This window comes from Anopheles moucheti, chromosome 2 (assembly GCF_943734755.1).
Source record: "Anopheles moucheti chromosome 2, idAnoMoucSN_F20_07, whole genome shotgun sequence".
NCBI classification, from domain to species: domain Eukaryota; kingdom Metazoa; phylum Arthropoda; class Insecta; order Diptera; family Culicidae; genus Anopheles; species Anopheles moucheti.
This window is the reverse complement of record NC_069140.1, coordinates 49,534,485-49,557,980: the sequence shown is the minus strand read 5'-3', so window position 1 is coordinate 49,557,980 and position 23,496 is coordinate 49,534,485. Positions and strand designations below refer to the sequence as shown.

Below are 23,496 nucleotides of genomic sequence, written 5' to 3'. Positions count from 1 at the left end.
TAATATAAGCTATTGAAGATATATATGTTTGAAGCTAAAATTTGCTTAAAAGCTTTATATGACAGCTTACATATTGATAGGTATTAATATTCTTTACCCTTTGGTCGCACGATCATGCGGGTTTAGTTTCGCTGATCAGAGTTTGAAATATTTCCACAGCTCATGGTGACCCTTTTGTCTATGCGGTAAAGGTACCGGCAGGAAGATATATGATACTTTAGTCGGAAAAAAAGAGAAGATACACACCGGTTCCTCATAACCTTGACGAGAGTGAAAACCTTTACGCTTCAACCGGACGTTCTCGAATGTCTTTTGGCAAATTTTGTTTTCTATGCTACAACGAAACCACAACCGTTTCGGCATCTCATATATAGTTGCCATCGTCTGCTTCAGCAGGTTCTTTGGATTCAAAATGTCACTAGTTTGACCAGTTGCTTGCCGTCCAATCTTGTTTTTGAAATTCGGTATTCGCTTCGCACTCCCAAATGTTGGGGAGCAATAAAAAAAAGGTATCGTTAGAAATTAATGTGTACGGTTTAGCATATACGCAGAGAACAATCATTTGTGGCTGATCTAATTCGTTTGAAATGGTGTTTGTGTTTTGCAGAGGCTTAAGCCGAGAAGATGTCTGCTATCAGACATCGACCTCTGGCAAATGGTCCGAACGAGAGCGACGACAACTTTTCTGATGACGAGAGCACGCCCTTGACGCATGACATCTATGGAGGAAGGTAAGTGACGATTTGATGCGCAGTAATTATTTAGCTTTCGCACTGTAGAAGAATAATACATTTAAGCAAGATTTTAAAAGAAGTCCGCCCCCGTCTGTATCGGTCAATCGGTCAGCGTAACATAACTTCGTTGGCAAGTTCGAGTTCGTTGCCTGTGTTACCGTTGAAGTCTCTTGATAGTACAATTCCGCTCCCTACGTGCCGTACAATACAAATAGCTTTCTCCTTACGTATCCACAGGCCGCTCACTTGAAGAAAGAAGGTATCGCCGTTGAATTCACCAATGCTGAACCATGCATAATGAATTCGACCTTGTTTGTTTGATCGCGGGGTTGTTTGTCTTCGATAATGCCACACCACCACACTCGACTCGCTGGTGGCGGCGATCGTTTGACGAATAATGCTATCCACCATCGCTACTTTTCCATGTGTCAGTGTAAGTGGGGTTGCAAATCGTTGTCAAGCGGCAAAGGTTGTTGTTTTTTTTTGGGCATGCTCAAAAGAAGTCACTAAAACCAGTAAGCCACTGGGTAGCAAAAGTGTGTCACAACCCGGATCTGAGGTGCGATTCCCATGCCAGGTGATCATCTACCCGCCCTGCACGGCTAGAACGAAAACAATCTTTCGCCAATCTTGGTTTGGCTGGGGTGTCTTATCTTCTGCATTCTGCACAACCCGCGATAGCATCGTGCTGAGCGGCATTGAAAAAGGTGATTACAATTGCAAACACCACCCACCTAATCTGGTACCATCTGCAGCTGTGCAACCGCAGTCGTTACCTGGCACCGAGATGCACTTTTTCTGTTTGTTGCCGAGAAGTAGCGCCATCGTTTTTTTGTGCATCGCGCTTTGCCACACGCGCGCTGCCAACCACAACGACCGGTGGCGTCGTCTTCGCAGGTGCATTAAACAGCAATTATGCAGCATGGCAGAAACATGGCAGGGTTTCTTTTGGCGGCGTTCGACCGCTTCGCTTGCGCCGTTCCGTGGGACAGCATAAACATCATCATTCGGAGCGACAGCGAAAGAAGATTGCGTCTGTGGAACGATCGTTATGCAACTCGGTGCCAGGAGAGCTGTTACTTCATCCAACCGTCGCCCAGTGGTAACACTTACCACCATCAACCGCGAGGTCTGCTAACCACTACTACCATCCACAATCGTGCAGCGAACCAAAGAATGTACAGGCCGAAACTTTTGTAAACGACATGGATACACCTACTACCAGGGATGATGATACAGTGGCGCACTGATTTGTACCCCTAACCCCGGCATACTATTGTGGCGCTACCGTGAGTCTGCAACATGCAATGGGGAGGAGAGAATGCCATTTTATCAGCACAAAAGTATTTTGAAAGCGTTAAAACATAAAATGAGTTGCGTGTAGTTGTGTGGCGTTATTCGGGCAGTTGTAAACAACGTCTTTCATTCATTCTTCACCTCATTTAGCACCGAATAGTAACACCCAAAGACAATGTGGAAGATGCTTTGTTGTGTGTTGTAGTATGCTGATTCTACATGATCGGTATTTTTGCTGATGGGACTGAAAACTTTGAAAAACCACACATTTTTCATTAAATAACTAAAATGAAATATATGTGTATCTTAAAATTCCAATGTTTGAATTTTTTCTACTAAGTATGCAGAGTTTGTTTCCTAAATAAATTGTGAGATAATATTTAACACGTTCCGTACCACGTCACCCAAATTTGAGTGATGCTTTTGAGAACTTTGAATAAAAAAAATCGTGAGAACGAATTCCTTAGAGTAAATTAGAAATGAACAATAAAACAGTAATTTTAAACTTCTTAAGAGATTAAAAAAAAATATTATTATTTTCTTTTAACATATTTTTTTTTAAATCACTGTGGTATTTTCAGACAGCTGGAAAATATTTTAAATAATCGTTAATTTTTTTTGGAATGTTTAATATTTTTCTTTGTGGATTATTGCATATTTTGGGTAATTTTTATGAAACCCGAATGTGAGAAATGTAGTATTACGTGTAGTATTACTTGCGGTACTTAGTGTATTGGTCTTCACTCGACAGGACCGGTCCAAAATCCCATGCGGACCAATCCCCCGTAGCACAAGGACTTACTATCCGGCTAAGTGGTAAAAGTAGGTCTAGTAAGCCAGAAATGGCAGGCATAATATATATGACCTTAGAAGGTCGTTACGCCATGAAGAGAGAGTGCCGCAGACCTATTTTTTCAAAAACCAGCCTTTGATTAATATTTGATGGAAGTATTTTATTTTTTTTTATAGAAGTTTATTGAATTAATACAAGTCGAATTCCAACCATTATCCCCAGCATTAAATGCAAAATTGTCGATATATTTTTAAAAATTGTTTCTTTCGTACAATAGTTGTAAATGTCGAGAGTAACATTCTGGGTGCGGAAAGTGTAGTAAAACATTTAATTGTTATCGGCTTAGCAAAATTTCAATAAAAATGTCCTATCAACATCGATTCTCTACCGCATTCTTCCAACACAAATAGATCTCTTTCTCTTCTTGGCGTAGTAATGCCTACCATTTCTGGCTTAGTAGCGTAGCCGGATGGCCATTCCTTGCTACGGAGGGTTAGTTATCCCAGATAGAGTTTTGGACCGGTCCTGTCGTGTGAAGACCGGCGCCGGTACCAATACACCACCGACCGCCTCTTCCTAGCTACTGTTACACATGAATTTCCACTATGCTAAATTGCAGTTAGTGGAAAAAACACCTTTATTAATTCCAATTCCTTTCCCAAAACATGCGAATCATTGCGGTGTTTTCAAGCGGAAGCCACTGCGAAAATTTGCCTTCGTTAGCAATAATACCTTATTTTTGTAATCGTTGCTCTGATTCGATCGAAGTTGGTTACGTCGGAAGCCCCGAGCTGCCGCTAAGTGAGTTAGTCTTGGATCTGGTCTAACCGAGCCGGTTAGACATTACAAACTTAATCGAAAATTTCAATCACCTTTCAAACGCTTCTCGTACGGTTACATTCACACCGCACACAGCAGCGCATGCGAATAATGCAATCGTTCGAAATTTAATAGACTTCAGGGTTTATGCAACAAACGCTCTGGATGATGGAGAAAATATCGCGACGGCTTTAATTTGTAACTGACATAAAAGCAAGAGTTAACGAGACCAAGCCATGCCAGTCGCTACATGCCGAAACGTTATTTGTGGTGTTTCGTGTGCGTCCAAGATTTGGCTAAGGAGCGTGAGTTAAGCGAGAAAAAAAATCGAATGGCATCCGGATGGGTTAGCGAAGCGCAACGAATGGCGAACCGTTACCAAGTGTTTAAACCGCACACGGTTCTGCGAGCATAAACACAGCATACCGAACAATACTTCCTGTCGACGGTTTAAGAATGTTGTACAATATATATCCAAATTATTATCAGCATGCTACAGAGCATCCCTTTCTTCTAGCATACCATCGCACTGTTTCGGATGTAAACATGCGGTACGCATTTCACCAACTCACTAACAACAATGTGTGTAGAAAATCACCAACACTTCAAAGCCCTCCTCTCCTCATCTTGAAGGGTCCACCAGTTGAGCATACCGAAGCGGTATTCCCCGGATCATGATCCCCCCGTAGTGGTTAGCGCGTGCGAATCCAATATGAACATACGTACGTACTTGCCCGCGACACAGGTTTCCATCAATCAGCATAGTTTTGTTCGAAGCCACTCATAACGCGTACACACTCTCACTGTCCGCTGTCCGGCATGTGTTTGGGGGAGCGCAAAACGGAAAGCTCACAAAGGATGGTGAAGACGACGACGATGAGGATGAGCTGGTTGCGATGGGAAGGACTGGGTAGTAGCTGAGTAGTTTTATTTTTCACCGCACACGCCTGCCGCGGTGTGCGTTTACTTTTCGATTTTTTTCGATTTTGGTCACCCACCGAAACGGCGCGTTCCGATCGGCTCCCGATCGGATCCGGACGGTGGGTGGTGGTGGCGTGCTTGACCAATCAGCACCCCTGTGCCAACTGTGAAAACCGACCAAACTAAACGCCACCAGGCGAAAGACGCGCTCAGTCCGGCACATCCATCGCAATCGGAAGCAACGACGGTGCCCTTGCGGTTCGCGCAAAATCGGTACCATTGTTGCGGTGGTTTCAGTGCCGATGGTGTCTGCAGACATCAGGACAAGAAGTGCTAGTGATTGTAGCTTCGATAATGTAAAATCTTCTTTCCAAAATCAACAAGTGAAGTTCTGTGATAATTTCGACAACAAGTCGATCGATAACTTTGGTAAAAGTGAATGGTTGGAAGTGGTCAAAACATCCCGCAGTATCTTGCAGCTTTTCCGCGCTGCGAACAGCGATAGCCTTTTGTACCAAATGCAAAGTGATAATAGGTGTCATTAAGCACCGAACGGCATCGGGATGTATCGGAAAGTAAACAATACCGCTGCACCAGCCCCAACACCCAGCAGCAACACCAGCAGCGGCACGGCCATGAACGGGATTGCGCTACCAGGGCTTCCCAAGCCGCAACGGAGCGGTACAGAGGCTAGCAACTACATCAGCGGCCAGAGCCATCATTACTGCCGTGTTGCGAATGATATCGACGACGAGGAAGAATATCTCATGTATGCTACCTTCGTATTCTATCCAGGAGCGTTAATCGATCAGTGAACCGTTTTTGTTTTTGCGTTGGACAGAGTGCCTTACAGCAGTGGACCAACTTTCACTTCTATTTGTACTATAACGAGGGAGTATCCGTCTCGATTCGCATATTCGTAACGCTGTAAATGAAAGTGATTTACAGTATCGTGCGCACGGGTGCGTGGTGATTCGATAGCGCGATATGGTGTGCTGGTGGTACAGCGAATAGATAGGAGTGTTGCTTGTGAATTGAAAGTAACAAAGCTGAGCTGTTTGTGCAAATCCCTAATTGAAGCAAAACGGCTATTCGATAAGAAGATAAAAAAAACCTACCCACCTATTAAAACGGCTCAAATAGTTCGAAAATCGTTCACCCTGTTCGTCGCTTAACGATCGTTGAAATCTTTCCTTACCAGCTATTAGATTTTGTATCTCGGTGTTCCTTATTGCGGGAAAAACATTTAAATCGGTACAATAAACAAACAGTTTCCGCACCAAAAATCTTGACCTCGGCCGTGCGTACAACGCAACAAGCGAACCGTGACCTATTGCTCCACCGCTTTAGTGACAACTATGCCATAACATTATACGCCTATGTGTGAACAAAGTTGCAACGGATCGCTATAATTCATGCCCATTAATTTAAATGCATTCTCCATCTTGTTTTTCTTTTTTGGCAGTCAGCGGACCGTGCAGGAAACGAAAGGATGGGACGTCTTCCGGGATCCTCCAATCAAGGAGGATACGGGCTCGATGGCGGACCAGGCCTGCCTGGATCTGACGATCAAGATCCTGAAGATATTTGCCTACCTCATCACGTTCGTGATCGTGCTGCTGGGCGGTGTGGTGGCGAAGGGATGCGTACTGTTCATGTCGTCGCAGTTGCGTCGCGATCGGAAGATCACCTACTGTAACCGTGATCTCGCGCGGGACAAATCGTTTATCGTGTCACTGCCGGAAGAGGAGCGGATCGCGTGGATGTGGGCGTTGATGATTGCGTTTGCCGTTCCCGAGATCGGTACGTTTATCCGGTCGACGCGTATCTGCTTCTTCAAATCGATGAAGAAACCGCTCAAGTCCCACTTCCTGCTCGTCTTTCTGATGGAATCGTTCCACACGATCGGGCTGGTGCTGCTGTTTTTCGTCGTGCTGCCGGAGGTTGACTCGGTGAAGGGAGCGATGCTGACCAACTGTCTGTGCGTCATACCGGGTACGTATGCTTAAGGGGGGAAAGCTACACGCGGGAAGCATCTAACGGACAAACTCTTTTGGCTTTCGCCTTCAGGTATGCTGGGTCTGTTTTCACGCACCAACAAGGAAGGCAAGCGGGCGGTAAAAACGATTGTCGATCTCGCAGCAATTGCCGCCCAAATCACCGGGTTTGTCGTGTGGCCGCTGCTGGAAAACCGTCCCGTGCTTTGGTTGATTCCCATCTCCGCACTGTTAACGTCCTGCGGCTGGTGGGAAAACTACGTGTCGCCACAGAGCCCATTCTCGTTCGTACGATCGCTTGGCCGCGTCAAGGAAGACCTCAAGCAAACGCGTTACTTCACGTACATGTTCCTGTCGGTGTGGAAGATACTGCTGCTGTTCTGCTTCGTGCTGGTAATACTGTTCGTGCGCGGCGATGAGGTGGCGAACCTTTTCGCGCTGTTCGGCACAGGGTACGGCCCGCACAAGATCGTGGTGGAAGAGGTGGCGCTACCGTTTAGCTCCGCATTGCCCGATCTGGTCGAGGCTGCACAGGCGGTGGACACGATCGACATTGATGCCGCCTACAGCACGGTAACGTACGTGCTCATCATCCAGATACTGGCCGCGTACCTGTGCTACATCTTCGGCAAGTTCGCGTGCAAGATCCTGATCCAAGGCTTCAGCTACGCTTTCCCGGTGAATCTAACCGTGCCGGTGGCGATTTCGCTGCTGATCGCCGCTTGCGGCATCCGCAATGATGATCCGTGCTTTTTCCACGGCACCATACCGGACTATCTGTTCTTCGAAAGTCCGCCCGTGTTTCGGCTGAACGATTTTGCGTCGCGGCAGATGGCGTGGGCCTGGTTGCTGTGGTTGCTTTCGCAAACCTGGATCACGCTGCACATTTGGACGCCGAAATGCGAACGTTTGGCCAACACGGAGAAGCTGTTCGTGACGCCGATGTACAACGCACTGCTGATCGATCAGTCGATGGCGATGAACCGCCGGCGGGACGATCAAGCGGACGTGAAAACGGAGGATCTGGCGGAAATCGAGAAAGAGAAGGGCGATGAATACTACGAAACTATCTCGGTGCATACGGACGGTTCGGCCTTACCACGGCCCAGCGTCAAGTCGTCGGATCATATCACGCGTATTTACGCATGTGCAACGCTTTGGCACGAAACGAAGGAAGAGATGATGGTGTTCCTGAAGTCGATCATGCGAATGGATGAGGATCAGTGCGCACGACGCGTGGCACAAAAGTATCTGCGCATCGTCGATCCCGACTATTACGAGTTCGAAAGTAAGTAACTTGATAACAGATCTGAATATAATTGTGAACAAAAAAGAAAAAGTTTGCTAACAAATCGCACATTTTCTCCTCACCTTCGGACATACGCAGCGCACATATTCTTCGATGACGCGTTTGAAATCTCCGACCACAGTGATGATGATATCCAATGCAATCGGTTTGTGAAGATCCTGGTGGACACCATTGACGAAGCTGCCTCCGAAGTGCATCAGACCAACATCCGGTTGCGACCGCCGAAAAAGTATCCAACTCCTTACGGGGGGCGCCTCGTTTGGACGTTGCCCGGCAAAACGAAGATGATTGCGCATCTGAAGGATAAGGACCGCATACGGCACCGCAAGCGTTGGTCGCAGGTGATGTACATGTACTATCTGCTCGGTCACCGGCTGATGGAGTTGCCGATTTCCGTCGATCGGAAGGAGGTGATGGCCGAAAACACCTACCTGCTCACACTGGATGGTGATATCGATTTTAACCCGAGCGCCGTTACGCTGTTGATCGATTTGATGAAGAAGAATAAAAACCTGGGCGCGGCATGCGGCCGCATTCATCCGATCGGTTCCGGACCGATGGTGTGGTACCAGAAGTTCGAGTACGCTATCGGCCATTGGCTGCAGAAGGCAACGGAGCACATGATTGGCTGTGTACTTTGTAGTCCCGGTTGCTTTTCACTCTTTAGAGGTAAGTGTAATGGCATACCATACAGGCGCAAATTCTGAAGCGGGTTTCTAATGCTTGTCTGCTATGCTTAGGCAAAGGTCTTATGGATGACAACGTGATGCGGAAGTACACTACGCGATCGGATGAGGCCCGACACTACGTGCAGTACGATCAGGGTGAGGATCGTTGGTTGTGTACGCTGCTGCTACAGCGAGGTTACCGTGTCGAGTACTCGGCTGCATCGGACGCGTACACCCACTGCCCGGAAGGTTTCAACGAGTTCTACAACCAACGTCGTCGTTGGGTACCATCCACCATCGCCAACATTATGGACCTGCTGATGGACTACAAGCGTACGATCAAGATCAACGACAACATTTCGCTGCTGTATATCTTCTACCAGATGATGCTGATGGGTGGTACGATTCTGGGCCCGGGAACCATTTTCCTTATGTTGGTGGGTGCGTTTGTGGCCGCCTTCAAGATTGATAACTGGACCTCGTTCTACTACAACATCATACCGATATTGCTGTTTATGTTGGTGTGCTTCACCTGCAAGTCCAACATACAGCTGCTAGTGGCACAGATACTTTCCACCGTGTATGCGCTTATCATGATGGCCGTAATCGTTGGTACTGCGTTGCAGCTAGGCGAGGACGGAATCGGTTCACCATCGGCGATTTTCTTGATAGCAATGACGGGGTCGTTCTTTATAGCAGCCTGCCTCCATCCGCAGGAGTTCTGGTGTATCGCTTCCGGTATCATCTATCTGCTGTCCATTCCATCGATGTACCTGCTGCTGATTCTGTACTCCATCATCAATCTGAACGTTGTATCGTGGGGCACGCGCGAGGTGGTCGCCAAGAAAACGAAAAAGGAGCTAGAGCAAGAGAAGAAGGACGCCGAAGAGGCCGCTAAACGTGTGAAACAGAAGTCGCTGCTCGGCTTCCTGCAGGGCGGTGTTGGGAACGGTTCGGACGAGGAAGGTTCGATCGACATATCGATTGCGGGTCTGTTCAGATGTTTGCTGTGCACTCACGGCAAAACGACGGACGAGAAGGCTCAGCTCATTCACATCGCTGATGCGCTGGATGCAATTACGAAGAAAATTGAAAACCTTGAAAAGCACGTAGATCCCCATGGGCACCATACACGCAAACGTACTGCTTCGGCTGGCTCGAAGGATCACCATCTGGGATCGGTTGCGGAGGACACGGAGGACGATGACGAGGACGAGGAGTCGGAGACGTCTACGATGCAGCGTGACGAACGTGATTTCCTAACGAACCCGTACTGGATTGAGGATCCGGATCTAAAGAAGGGCGAGGTGGACTTCATCTCCAGCACTGAGATCCAGTTCTGGAAGGATCTCATCGATAAGTACCTTTATCCGATCGATCAGAACAAGGAAGAACAGGTGCGTTGCGGTTTTGGCTTTCGCAGAATGCTAAATATGCTAAATCTATCGTGTTCGATCTACTTTTTTCTCCCCCCCAGGCACGTATTGCGCACGATCTCAAGGAGTTGCGGGACTCCGCCGTGTTCGGTTTCATCATGATCAATGCACTGTTTGTGCTGATCGTTTTCTTGCTACAGCTCAACAAGGACAACATCCACGTCAAGTGGCCGTTGGGTGTTAAAACTAACATTACCTATGATGAAGCCACGCAAGAGGTAAACTCCTGGAGACACCGGTGTGCGCACCATAGCGGACTGTTTCCTTATGCGCGTGGTCCACGCGTGCGAACGCTATGGTAACACCGGATGTCTCCATTCGGGACATTATTATTAACTTTCAGTTTTCTTTGTTTTTTTTTTGTTTCGTTTTATTTTTCTCTTTTACCACCATTTTGTTTTGCTACCTCTTCGGGCTGCGTATGGATAATCGAAATTCAAAATCAAAAAAAAAAAACCTGACATCCGCAAAATCTGCTCCACTCATTACGAAAACTTCACCACACACTATCACCATTTCGGCAACAACAACAACAACAACAAAAACCGACTCCAAAACCAAAAATGCTACGCAAACGTACGCCTCAAACAACACCACAACAAACGCCGCCAAACACCGCATTGGTCCGGCACCGACCGCAACGAATCGTGTTCACAAATGCCGTCACAAACCGCGCAAATATGCAATTGCAAACATATCTAGGCAAGAATTGCTGTCGATCTGAAAGAACTGCGTAACAAGTCCGTGTTTGCGTTCTTCATGTTCAATGCACTGTTCGTCCTGATCGTGTTCTTGCTGCAGTTGAACAAGGACAAGCTGCACATCATTTGGCCGCTGGGCGTCAAAACGAACATTACCTATGACGAAGTTACAGCCGAGGTTTGCTACTACAATAATCTCACGCTCTTCCATATTGTTGTTTCGTTACCTCTATATGTTTTGCTCCCTGGTTGCTCCCGTACAAGCGAATCCCGCGCTTTACACCTTGCGTGTTGCGAGGAACGGGGTTTGGTCCTATTTAAATGTTTTCTGGTTTTTGCCCATCCCCTTTGCCCGGGAACTCCTGACCACGGTTCTGGTGAATGTGTGTTTTTTTATTATGTACTCTTTTCTTCCAAAACTACACCGTGGCTCTAACAGGTGTAATTTATCCTTTCCTGCAAAACGGAACCCACCCCCGGTGGTATGGATTGTGTTTCTTTTTTATTTTTGTAACCTATCGCATCTAATTGCAATTGGTCCAACCCAGGCGCGATGCAATAACTGTTGGTTTTATTTGGTGGGATTTATGATAACAAAACTTGTTAACTTCATCTCGGGTGCATGTAATACATTCAATATATTTGTTTCATTCACAAAATTATTGTTAAGTGGTAACGTTCCGAATGTAATTAACATCCTTCTCTAATGTTCCTTTGCACGAACCTGTTTATCCTTCATGCGCAAAATTCCCTTTTGTGTGTTTGTTATGAGTTACATGTTGTTTTTAGCATAATGTAAAACTTAGTGTTCATCAAAAGAAACTGCAACAATCTTTTTTTTATTATGAAACATTATTAAAGTTGATCAATATTTCATATGCGCTGAAAAGATTTAAATGATCGTAGCAGTAATGTTAATCTGTAATGAAAAGCTCAAATATCTATTAGTGTTTCTGCAAATGTGTAATACTGCTGCACACAAAAAAAAACATTTAAAATTCCTTTTCCTTTTCCCCTTAGTAACAAGCTAAATAAGGAAACAAATATATCTGAGAGCAAACTGTGCATGTATGTTCCACTTCTTGGCGCCAGTTAAACTGCATGGCTTTCTGAAAGTGCACAACTTTCAGTCCACTGACCCATCCACGGACATGATAAGAAAAAAAAGAATGGCTTTAATGACAATTTGACGCTTGATTTCCAGTACAATAACTGCATGGCTATGTCTTGCATGGACGCAAACAATTACCCTACGGTTTATCGAACAGCCCCTATCCAATTCCAAACCTGTCCTCCCAATGTTTCAATTCAACCGAAGATCCAAATTTTAACAACTAAACCCGTTCGACTATGTGGCTAACTAAATTGTTTAAATTATTTAAAAATTTCACTAACCCCTCGTGTACCTGATCTCTGTTACCTTTTAAAAAACATTCCCCAAGGCACGAAATGCGTGTTAACCACTTCCACTTCGCGGTGCACAATAATCACATACGCAATTTTCCATTATGCAACAGAAAAAAAAACAAGTTATACTAATTAATATTCTTAACTTGACACAGGTTCACATCTCGAAGGAGTATCTCCAGCTGGAACCGATTGGTTTAGTGTTTGTGTTCTTCTTCGCGTTGATTCTGATCATTCAGTTTGTGGCAATGATGTTCCATCGCTTCGGTACGCTGTCGCACATTTTAGCCTCGACGGAGCTCAACTGGGCCTGCAACAAGAAGCCCGAGGAGCTCTCGCAGGATGCTCTCATAGACAAGGTATGGGCCATATCAGCTGCTTTTTGAATTCCAGCGAACTATTAACATGAAACAATCATAATCGATCCCACGTGTTTTTAGCACGCTGTTGAGATAGTCAAAAATTTGCAACGCTTGCAAGGAATCGATGGGGATTACGACAACGACTCGGGCAGTGGCCCAGATCGTATTGCCAGGCGTCGAACCATCCAGAATCTGGAAAAAGCACGCCAACCGCGGCGCCAGATAGGAACGCTCGATGTCGCATTCAAGAAACGCTTCCTCAAGCTGACGGCTGATGAAAATAACACTGCCACACCGATTCTCACGCGTCGGATGACAATGCGGCGGGAAACGATACGTGCACTGGAGGTACGCAAGAACTCTGTAATGGCGGAACGACGCAAATCCCAGATGCAAACGCTCGGCGCAAACAACGAGTACGGTATTACCGGTGTGCCCAATGTAAGTACTTCACTTCACCCGAATAGGCTTTTTCGTTGAAAGTATATTGACATCATGTTTTTTTATTCAATCGCTGCAGGGAAATAATAATGCCCCGGCCAGACCGACGCGCACATCGAACGCCGGTGTTAGTGTGAAGGACATCTTTAATGTAAATGGAGGTCCTGGAGGTGAGATCTACGGAGTCACTGGACAAGTAAACCAAGCTTACGAACCGGTCATCGAAGATGACGATCGCAACTCACTGCGCATGCAGCCACGGAATCAGGTCACCTGGGGCAATAATGGTAACGCACGGTTGTGAGCATTAATGAGCTGCTTTTTGTTTTACTCAACCATCGACTCGCTACGAAGTGTACTGATCTGATCTGCCGAACGATCAGGATTTCAGAGCCGCTTGATTTAATAATGGTCGAATACTACCTACGTACGATAGAGCGAATGAGAAACGTGCGAGCGTGGAGTGTATGCGGTACGCGTGAAGTGTGATTGTTGTGAACACTAATTTATAGACTCGATATTACATTAAGAGATTGGGTGAAGTAGATGAAAGAAAATTGATTAGCAAAAAAAAATCTCTACAGTTATACGATAGATAGGTAGCTTAGACCTCACTCAAGTCATTACCCGACAGTGCAGAAAGGTTCTTAGCCCTGCAGGCCCAACATTGCAATACGGTATGCAATTTCCGTTTCATCCTCTGGACTGTGGTTCCATCGAATATACTGAAACAGCATGAAGCAAAAGCTCAAAATGATTACAACTGTAAGGCGCACAGTAGCTTACGTTATAAACACTACCACTAAATACTCATCAACGTAGAACAATTTAGCAAAACTAAGCGCAAATGAGATCGTTTCAACATCCATTTCCTACACAAAATTCGGATGGCAATTTCGCTCCCAACCCCAACACTGCCAACATCTCAAGGCAAGAGGAAGTATACCGGCAAAACATATGCATACATTCTTCGGGAGCGTAGAATATTTATTTAATTACTAGCGTTGTACAGCTTACGCGAACGTAAGCATTGCCGAGCAACGACGAAAACACTGCCACAGGTTTCGCGAACGAATTGTACAATCAATGTTGCTTTCAAAATTAAGCGATTTCTTTGTAAATACGTACAACGTGCTCACACTGCCCGTTTGCCCGGTCATGCAGCATGCTCTTTACTTCACTTTACTTATTTACTATTCGAATCTTTTGATATTTGTAACCTCTGAGAAGGCGATCGAATCTCGAAAACGAATGTAATGGAACTCGAATGTGATGTTTACAGAAAATTGTACTCTACAATAAAATTGATAGACTTATTTTTATATGTTTTATAAGGTGACTTTTTGCTGTGTTTAGTTATGCGTGCATGTTTAAGATGACCTAATGCGTTTATTGTACGATGAATATGAATTTGAGGATAATATTTTCCAACATCTGTACCTTTACAACCGTTGATTCTGTTTCGCCCAGATGGCTTCAACAACCAATGATTTAATTTACAATTTAACCAACTTGCCACCGAGTTCAAAACTAAAGAAACATTGAAATCTATTTCGGATGCTAACGAAAGAAGCCACATTGCTACGCACTATAACATTTCAAATTAAATAGCTTCTGTTATCTCCAAATATATTATTTTTGTTTAGCTCATTCATATATGTATACGTATCTATTGCCTATCGTTAAAAGTAATAACTATCAGTTCGCTTAAATTAAACCTTGTTAATATCAATATTTATCATCCACTACATAATGCTTACATGCACGTGGTGTTGCACTTGCGCTAGTAGTGTTGTGTTGCACTTGGTTTCCAATAGTTTGCAAAATTTGCACGTGCTGACACCGAAACACACTTTGCTCCCCTTTTTCGCATCCTCCTTCTCTTTATCTCTATCTTTCCCCCTTTCCCTCTACTTGTTGCTAATGCACCATCATCATGTCCGAGCATTATATAATCTACAGACAACTCCAACTCACTACGTTTCATTTTAAAACTAAAGCTGTATTCACAGGTTGGTTTGATTTTGCCTGTCTGTTATGGTACCATTAAATAGCTAATCTTGAGTGGTAGGAAAAGGATCCAGAGTCCTAGCAGAAATTGGTTTTGTTCTGTATTATTTTCATCGTTTCAATTAGTATTTTTCGTTTGGTTGGTTCTATGAGTAAGTATGAAGATATATGCGCATAAGTATATATGTATCAACGAAATGTGTACAGAGCATCCGTTCAGGAGACTTTTCTTATTAGGATTTCCTAGTAGCAATAACATTTACACTACTGTTTCGTTTGCTCTCATTCTTGCACACCGTCCGAAAGATGCTAACAAAAGGTAGTAATCATAGAAGTAAAAGCAGTTGCACTGTTACAACTACTACGGCTGCTACTGCTGACGCTAACGTATCAGCTGATAAGTTACATTAGTTTACAGAATACGGGCGCCGACAGGTAGTGTGCCGAGAAACCCTTCCCGTACGCGTTGTTAGTGGTGGCGGTCCACAATCGTCTGACTAACGGCACCGTTGGCTAGCTGATGGCTAATGACGATTGCTTCTCGGTATTTACAATAACCTGCACAATGTATCCGGGCTGTATGTGGGCCTCATCGATGTGCATTTTATCACCTAACAATTTGCCACCGTAGAACCATCGCTGAGTAAATGCATCTATTCCTTCCTGAGCCTACATCGGGAAAGGAGTACCAACCGAAAGATGCCGAGTTCCAGCCGTTAGCAATTTATGAACGCCAGTGGAACAGTATACGGTAATGCAAGATAGTACAGGTAGGATAACCCGGAAGCAATGTATTGTTGTGGTTGTGTTCGAAAGATATTAATGTTGGCAGTTAATGAAGGGTACACACGCGATTGTACCACGGTACAGGGGACACAGTTTACGTTCGTCAGCAGTCGTCGTTAGGGATGCATCGTGCGCAATTGATTTGAAGTGTGGGTACCGTGACCAGGCAAACGATGTATTATTGGGGGTGGAAAATAGAAGTAGACAATTGTAAAGAATTAATTATTGACCGTAATGGCAGGATAAAAGGTTATCAAGAGTTTTAAGGGAAATCGATATTTCTATCGTATGGTAGAGTTCAGGGGAAAATACTTTAACAAGCATGGAAATGTAGCGTGGATACACTGAACCGTATTGAATCGAATGATTTTGTTCCAGAAAATTTTAGATTATCTGCAACATTACTACATTACGCAAAAGTGAAAAAAAGGAATACGCACCTGAAGTTTCTTTTTACATTGTCCAATAGTGTCTTTAGAATAAACTGGTAGCTTAACATCTGTACATGTCGACGATAGTCGAAGTTTTAGAATAACTTCCGTACCTGAAATAAATGCAAATGAAACATGTTTAAATGCGTTCCTGCCGATGGTTAGTAAATTTGTTTATTTTTCAATAGTACACTAACCACCATCGACTGGTTCCGAGTATTCAGCTGGTGAGTCACATCCGTAATCTTCCTTAACTACGTTGACAGGATATGATAGGCAATAGATTGGTAATTTATACTGCGAACCAAGTTCGTCGTAACATTCCGTGAGGTATCCGTTGGGGACCGATATGTTAGCCCCATCAAGTATTGCTTGGGCCAGCTGAAAATCGAGCGCCTCGGCTGCACTGGTCGCCGCTCGCAGTGCGTCCCATATCTCTTTTCGGCCCTCAAACGCGGGAGCCGTATCCCAGAACTCATCACGTTTGCTCCTGAGCTGCCCTTCCGTCAATGGCACTTCCGATTTCCAGCGTATTGTCTCATGACAGAGAGGATGATTTTTGCGCTGAACACCGACGAAGCTGGATGTGGTTCCTGGTAAGTCAACATATAAAGAAAAATTTATTAGTTCAACGCTTGCGAGCCGTATCAAAGATTGACTATATTGCACATAATCCGTAGCAGCGTAACAACCACTATCGTAATCACCAGAGAGTGAGACGGTTTGATCTTTGAAGCAATATTATTTTATACATTCGCTTAAGTGCTCTGCTGGTATGCTTACGTCAGGTGTTAATTCCTAATACTATCAAATGTGCCGATAAGAGTGTTTATGAGGATGCATTGTCACAACATTTAAGATACCACATCTCTGACGATAAGTAAGCAATTGAATCTAAATTATCTGGCTTGGCTTGCCAATGTCGTTTATACCCATTGCGTCAATGTGTACTGGAGTAGAATAAATCCGATTTTTTATATATCCATGAAGAACGGCCAGGCCGCATTGCTTATTAGCTCGATTTCATCATACAACAATGGAAATTAAATATATTCGCATATAAATGATTTAGACCCGATCAGCGCAAAAGGGCCACGGTCCTCTTCTGATTTTAAACCTTTCCGGACGTGTTTTTAAGTCATGCGTAACCGACTATACTATTTGACCGACCATCTGCGGTAGAATACAGTAATCAAACATTATTGCAATTTATGCCGAATCAAAACAAACAGCGATTTCAAAGAAATTTATTTATAAACTGATTAATAATGTTATAAATATTTCTCAAGTGTCGCTTTGCTTCCGCTTCAGATGCTTGATAATGCCATTAGTTTAAGCAATTACTCACTTACTATAAGTCCAATTTCCATCATTTGGAGTTGGATTCGTGTTGTACGATTTGGAGCGATGTCTTACAAAATAATTTGAAGAAAAAAACACCAAGGGTGCCATTTACAGAATGACTAACCATCTCCGAAGCGCATATGTGCATATTGCCTGTCTGTATGTGAAACGTGACGGCATTTACGCACTCGTCTACACCCACATACACGCAATATACGCAAATTTCAAATCCGCGAGAGCTTCTCGGCCCTTTCCTTCCTACTAGTACCAGCTTATCCCCGCCCGTAGTACCTCAGCCTTCCCTTCTCCGTAGGTTGTTTCGATCTTTCAAAATGTGTCATTCAAGCACCGTCGCCGTTGCTGCTGGTGCTGCTGAACTAATAACAAAAATAGCACAGCCGCACCATCACACCGATAGGCTACCGAAACGTTCGCGGCTCGTAGCGTAGCGGTGATATTAATGATTGAAACAAGTGTTCGAAGGACGCCGCGTCGCGAACGCACAGACAGGGTGTTTGGGTGGGGTGGAGTAAAAGTGGTTTCCACCCCCTCCTTCCGTTCAACACGCTCACAACCGATACCTCCGCATTCCATTCCGTGTCACTATCACCTGGTGGATTATTGGGTTAGCATTTGACATGAGATGCGAAGGAAGCAAAGATCAATAGAAACTAAAACCACCAATGAAGGAAGCGATTATTTTTGCTGGCGAAACAGAGAACTTTGAATGTACCAACTAGACGAGATCATCAGTGGTAGATCGAAGAATAAAATTACTGCCGCACTGGTGCCAACCCTCACCGTCCATCCCTTCATCACGACACATTCAAAACAATGCGGTAATCTAACAAAAATGGTGTAATGAATGTGGTTTAAAATTCACATCATGCAGCGTCAGAGTGGGTTTTTGTGTTGAATGAATCCGTTACACTGTAGTGCAGCTTGAAGCAGTACCCAAAACAGTACGGTCGGCTCGCCGTTGTATGGCTGATTATTTCTCTACGATCTTGCGACTGATATGGTCACCCGTCCTTTCCCTTCTCCTTTAACCCGCCCCGGTGGCGGTTGAATATTTACGTCTTGGGCCGTCAACCACAGTAGGCAGCGCTGCCGTACACCATGAAAACGCAACTCGCCACTACTACCCTCAACATGAGGAGAACGCACAATGTGAATAATATGCAAATCCGGAAACCCCCCCTGCCTAGGCTAACTTCGCCAACAAGAATCGAACGATTCGTGTGACTGACATGGTGATGTATTTCTGGTAACCGAGAGGCACAGGAGTCAGAGCATGGGCTGGTACACGCTGCTAGTAACACAACTTTGTCTGTTATCGATTTCTGAGGACCTGCGTTATAGAACTTCAAAACCTGGGAATGGGAACAGGAAGGATCATTGTGTTAACTTAATCACTACGGACTTACCCGTCACTGGCCGGGACACATTATTCGATCCAAGGTCCAGCGTTTCATCGTTACGATTGATGCCGATGCAGTTACCCATTACGATGGCGCACGGTTAGTCTGCGTCGACTTTCGGTATTTGGGTTGAATAATTTTTCGTTTCGTCCAGGTTGCGCTTCCCAGCGCACTCGCGGATAAGTAACGTCGATCTAGCTAATTGGTTCGCAAACTCACTATAGTACAACCCTCTGTATGTGATCCCTGGGTTTGGTTTTCGCCTGCTTCCTTGACCGTTGACCTTCTAACTAAAGTTGGTTAGTTGGCAAACGGTAATTCACAGCATTTAGCTCCCTGCAGTGGGGTGTATGAAATCCTTCAGTTTCCTGATGTGTTGATGGCCGTTTGCTGCAAAACCGCAGCGAAGCAGCGCTTTCCGGTTGTCGGTGCGTTTTGTTCGTTGCTAGTGAGGTGCCTAGTGAGCTAGTTTGACTTTGTGTGGCGTGTAGTAGTAGTAACAGTCTCGCCGTCGTGAGTATTGACCATTCCTACCGGTTCCTGTTTCACGCTCGAACTAAGTTCGCACCCTTGTTGATACTACCTTTCGCGAACCGACTATGCGCGGCTTGCTTTGTGATAACACCGTGTGCAAACGAACGACGAGATACACTGCTGCTGCTGATACCGCGCTACGTAGCAGGCACTAAATGCACTCACAAGGTGAACAAAAATTGTTTCACGCATTTTACTGCACCGTTTTTGTAACAAATCACTAGCGTGTTGAGGTATTTTGAAACCAGCAGATCTTCTTCTGTGATCGGCCGCACTACCAGGTTGCACTAATGCCGTACAAATATGAATCAAAGCCGATACAGTTCGTTCGCAGTAGGTTCGATGTTTTACTTTATGTTGGGTCTACTTTGACACTCGCATATCGCGCGCACGTAGATTACGACACGGTAACCGGGGAAGGGGATTTGACGGATATTTCTTGATAGCCGCAAAACGCTCTGTCCGCAGCAGCGTATGAAGTGGACAAATGCCGGTGGCCTGACGCAAGAGGGGAATTGGGGGAAAGGCAATTGAAAATGTACCGAAACGAAACGAACGAAATAAAATATCACCACCGCACGATCGAAAAGCACATCACACTCTACGGCAAAAAGGCGAACGAGTGCGCGTTCGGGCGTATTTGCTCCTCCATCATCATCGTCGCCTACGTTTCCTTATTTTGCTCCTAGCACAACCGTCCGCGGACATGCTCAATCGTCAGGCGCACAGGAAATACGGTACTGTGACCATATTTTCCGACCGACCGGATGACTGAAGAAGCGCCACCGCTACTATTGTCGTCACGAGGTACGCGGGTGCTGTCTTCTGGGATTAGCGCAGCGCTATATTACTTCAGCACCTTGAGAAATCGAGAGATGATGATGATGGTGATGATGATGGCGATGATGATAGCTTCAAGTAGATAGGACGACGGTGAAGCTGCCTCTGTTGCCCATGATGATGATGCGGATGGGAAGAAGCATGGGACAGGGAAAGGTACGATGACGAAGAATGCGAAGTATATAGTACCGAAACGAGGTAAACGCACACGACGAATGAGACGCGCCGCGACGGAACCGGAGCAACCACTTTTAATGCACCACAACACTGCACTTGCTTGCTGCCCGCTTAATCCGACGATGGATGGTCAGGAAAAATAAATTCATTCAGAACGCACTGCTATTTGCTTCGGTGCTGCTTGCTGCCAAGGTGAGTAGTGGAAACACGGGTTGCTCTATTCGCTCGGTTTTGACAGCTCGATAACGTTGACGTTAGTGGTTCGCAATGGCCAAGGTGGTTCGGGAAAATTTAAACAAATAAAGCTTAAAATAAGGATTTTATTCATTTAAAGATATTTTATCATTCTCCCACAAGTTCATCATAAGGAAATGATAGTATTTGGAGCAACTGGATTCTCCGATATTGCTAAATTTAAGCAAACAGCAAGAACCCGAGAGTCCAACATTATTTGTAGTAACCTTGCACGGCATACACAAATTTGTAAACCGCTGAAAGAGATTGGCCAAGCTCTGTTTCGGTACTTTCTAAATTTTTACAAAATTTACTAAACAACGTACAGATAGTTTGCTCCAAATTGTGCGTCCAAGCAGTTGAAAAATTCGACGCGTTATTTCACCGAATGTTATCCCGCGGTTGTGTCACTGTCCCGCTGTCAAACAGAAACCCAGAACAGATTGGTGCTTGGAAAAAACAACAGTGAAAATATCCATGTCCGCGCAACAAAAAGAAAATTGAAAACATTATTCAACACGACGAAAAAGGTGTACGCTTTCTACACCGTACCTGTGCCCTCGGTGCTCGATTGATGCTACGCGGCCAACGGACTCGTTCGTAAGCGCGCACATTATAAATAGTTTCACAGCCAGCTGCATCCAGTGCCCCGTCGGAATCTATTACATTCGGTCGCATACAAAATGGCACGCTCGATAAGTCCTGGAGGTTACTCGAACTACGACGACGACTCAATGTTTCAGAACGCCGCCTTTACGCACGACATCAGTGAACAGATGCGGGTGCCGAAAAGGATCCGTGCCACCGGAGATTACTACGATGATCAAGATCTGCTGCCGAACGGCAACGGCGAGATTAACTCGTGGAACTATCACAACAAGATCGATATGACTGTTCCGGATCGTATCGTAGTGCTCGGGCAGGATCAACATTTGGGTGAGTTGGTGTGTTGTTGTTGGGTTTTTGGTGGTGCGTAACAATGGGGGGAAAACTAGTCCAAGTTTGGTATACAGCCTGGCTAGCTAACTTACTGCAAGTGTCTTTCCACGCATTCCATAACACGCCTCTATGTGTAAAGCTACTAACATTCATCCTCTTCACATGCGTTTTTACTTTCTTCGTGTACGCACGCACTACGAATGGTTTCTAATCGTGCCAGTTCTTACATCAGGCACCAAATCAGCCCCTCGTGAAATAATGCTGGAGAATTCCATTCTGCCCAAGGATCCGGGGTTCGTGCGCGTATCCACGCCGCCGCGCGTCATCACGCTCTCCGAGCATCATTTTCCCTCGGCTTCGGATGAACCGGAAGAGAACGCCAAAGACAACAACCAGGAGGATAACTATGGACCTGCGTCGTTGGAATCGATTGAGGATCCGAACAGCAGTAATGCCTACTTTTCGAGACCATCCGTATCGCACAACAGCCGTGATCCGGTAAAACGGTCCGCATTTTCGAAATATAACAATGAGCTGACATTAACCAGGAGGTAAGGAAGAGTGGCATACCGATATACCGGAATGTTTGTTACATCGTTGATCTTGACCATGTATTTTCAGCATGCGCGAAGAGACACCAACCTTCGGTGGTAGTGTCGAGAATTTGACACCTTCAGAGGAACTAACGCACCTAAGACGCCAGGTGGCAAAGATAAATCGACGCCTGTTAACGGTAGAGATTGAATCCGTACAAAGGCAACAGAGAGAGAAAATAATATACTGCGTAGGCATGGCTTATTTCCTGTTCAAGACGTTTATGTGGTTGAGCAGGAAGTAAATCGAATCCACAACAAGGCACGCCAAACACTTTGTTGGCCATTGATATTGTTGCCACCTGCAGGCATACTGGTGAGTGCACGATTGAACAACTCCAACTATTGGAGCATACATATGGCACAAGCATAAAAGGATTCAACAAACGGTACGATGACCATCGGTGGGTGCGTTTGAGGATGTCGGTATGGTATGGTACGGGAAAAGGCGTCTGCATGGGTGGAACGAATTAAGCAGTTGGTTCTGGTAGGGATGTTGTCTATTTTGTGTCAATATAGGACAAACAGCCTTTGTCTAAATATTGGCGATAAGCGAGTGTGAATGAAATTGCCGTAGCAAAGCAAACATTTTCCGAATGAGTCAGAAGCAAAAGTATTTCCATACAAACTGAGTGCTAGTTGATTAGATTTCCCATTTTTACGTTCCCTGAGAGTAGCGATAAAGAGTAGATTTTTTTACGAATTGTTTATTCCTTCTTCTATTGACTCTCTGAACGAGAATGGTTTTTTTCTTTGTGTATCGAAGATATTTGTGTTCTTTTTAAGTTATTCCACAAAACTTAAATACACGAGCGATAGGATTTACAAACTCATGATGTAGCATGCAAATTTGCAGAAAAATATATAAATATCGTTAAAAATAAAATTAAAAACACGTCTTATCTCGTACACGCTGTTAGCACCGAAAAGGGATAGTAAAAGATAGGATAGATGACAAAATTCTTCACAACTGCGCGCAAAAGGGTGGTTGATAGCAGTGAGAATTACTTATTTGGGTTTGACCCTAGTGTGTCCCAGCTGGATTTAAAAATGGACATTATGCTAGTTCAATGAACTCGACCTGCACCCGTACATGATGGCAATGAATCGTGTAGAAGGCCAAATATGGAAAATGATGTTTTGTTATCTTTCTGTCGGTTGCACGTTGCAGTTGTGAGAAAAGAGTATAATTTGTGTCGATTGATAATAATTTATGTTATGTTTCTGTCACCAGAAGTAGCAATTAGAAAGAATGTGATAGTTTATAATTTGTATTGCATCGAGTGCAACGGTTGGCTGACTT

At 44.8% G+C, this 23,496-nt stretch overlaps 3 protein-coding genes across 7 annotated transcripts; 2 read left to right on the top strand and 1 right to left on the bottom strand.

The window, feature by feature from the left end:
* Positions 1-624: 624 nt before the first annotated feature.
* LOC128296898 (chitin synthase chs-2) lies at positions 625-13,188 on the top strand. 2 transcript variants are annotated; one of them, XM_053032420.1, is made up of 9 exons: positions 625-731; positions 6,029-6,558; positions 6,634-7,848; positions 7,948-8,538; positions 8,610-9,934; positions 10,676-10,852; positions 12,237-12,440; positions 12,522-12,884; positions 12,964-13,188. In XM_053032420.1, exons 1-9 carry the CDS (start codon positions 625-627, stop codon positions 13,186-13,188), a joined length of 4,737 nt encoding a protein of 1,578 aa, XP_052888380.1. The 2 variants fall into 2 exon arrangements, with proteins under 2 accessions (XP_052888380.1, XP_052888381.1); XM_053032421.1 differs by lacking the exon at positions 10,676-10,852 and adding an exon at positions 10,015-10,191.
* A 1,304-nt stretch (positions 13,189-14,492) lies between these two features.
* Positions 14,493-20,588, bottom strand: LOC128306204 (ubiquitin domain-containing protein 1). Of its 3 annotated transcripts, none has more exons than XM_053043735.1 (5): positions 18,890-20,588; positions 18,588-18,601; positions 16,309-16,691; positions 16,121-16,224; positions 14,493-15,563 (listed from the first exon to the last, which is right to left on the bottom strand). In XM_053043735.1, exons 1-5 carry the CDS (start codon positions 18,959-18,961, stop codon positions 15,408-15,410), a joined length of 729 nt encoding a protein of 242 aa, XP_052899695.1. In that variant the 5' UTR covers positions 18,962-20,588; the 3' UTR covers positions 14,493-15,407. The 3 variants fall into 3 exon arrangements, with proteins under 3 accessions (XP_052899695.1, XP_052899694.1, XP_052899693.1); XM_053043734.1 differs by lacking the exon at positions 18,588-18,601 and having other exon boundaries at positions 16,309-16,704; positions 18,883-19,684; positions 20,440-20,588; XM_053043733.1 differs by lacking the exon at positions 18,588-18,601 and having other exon boundaries at positions 16,309-16,704; positions 18,883-20,588.
* A 527-nt stretch (positions 20,589-21,115) lies between these two features.
* LOC128310720 (transport and Golgi organization protein 11) lies at positions 21,116-23,075 on the top strand. Of its 2 annotated transcripts, none has more exons than XM_053047428.1 (3): positions 21,116-21,597; positions 21,833-22,151; positions 22,222-23,075. In XM_053047428.1, the coding sequence occupies exons 1-3, from the start codon at positions 21,345-21,347 to the stop codon at positions 22,436-22,438; spliced, it is 789 nt and encodes a 262-aa protein (XP_052903388.1). In that variant the 5' UTR covers positions 21,116-21,344; the 3' UTR covers positions 22,439-23,075. The 2 variants fall into 2 exon arrangements, with proteins under 2 accessions (XP_052903388.1, XP_052903387.1); XM_053047427.1 differs by having other exon boundaries at positions 21,821-22,151.
* The last annotated feature ends 421 nt before the right edge of the window (positions 23,076-23,496 follow it).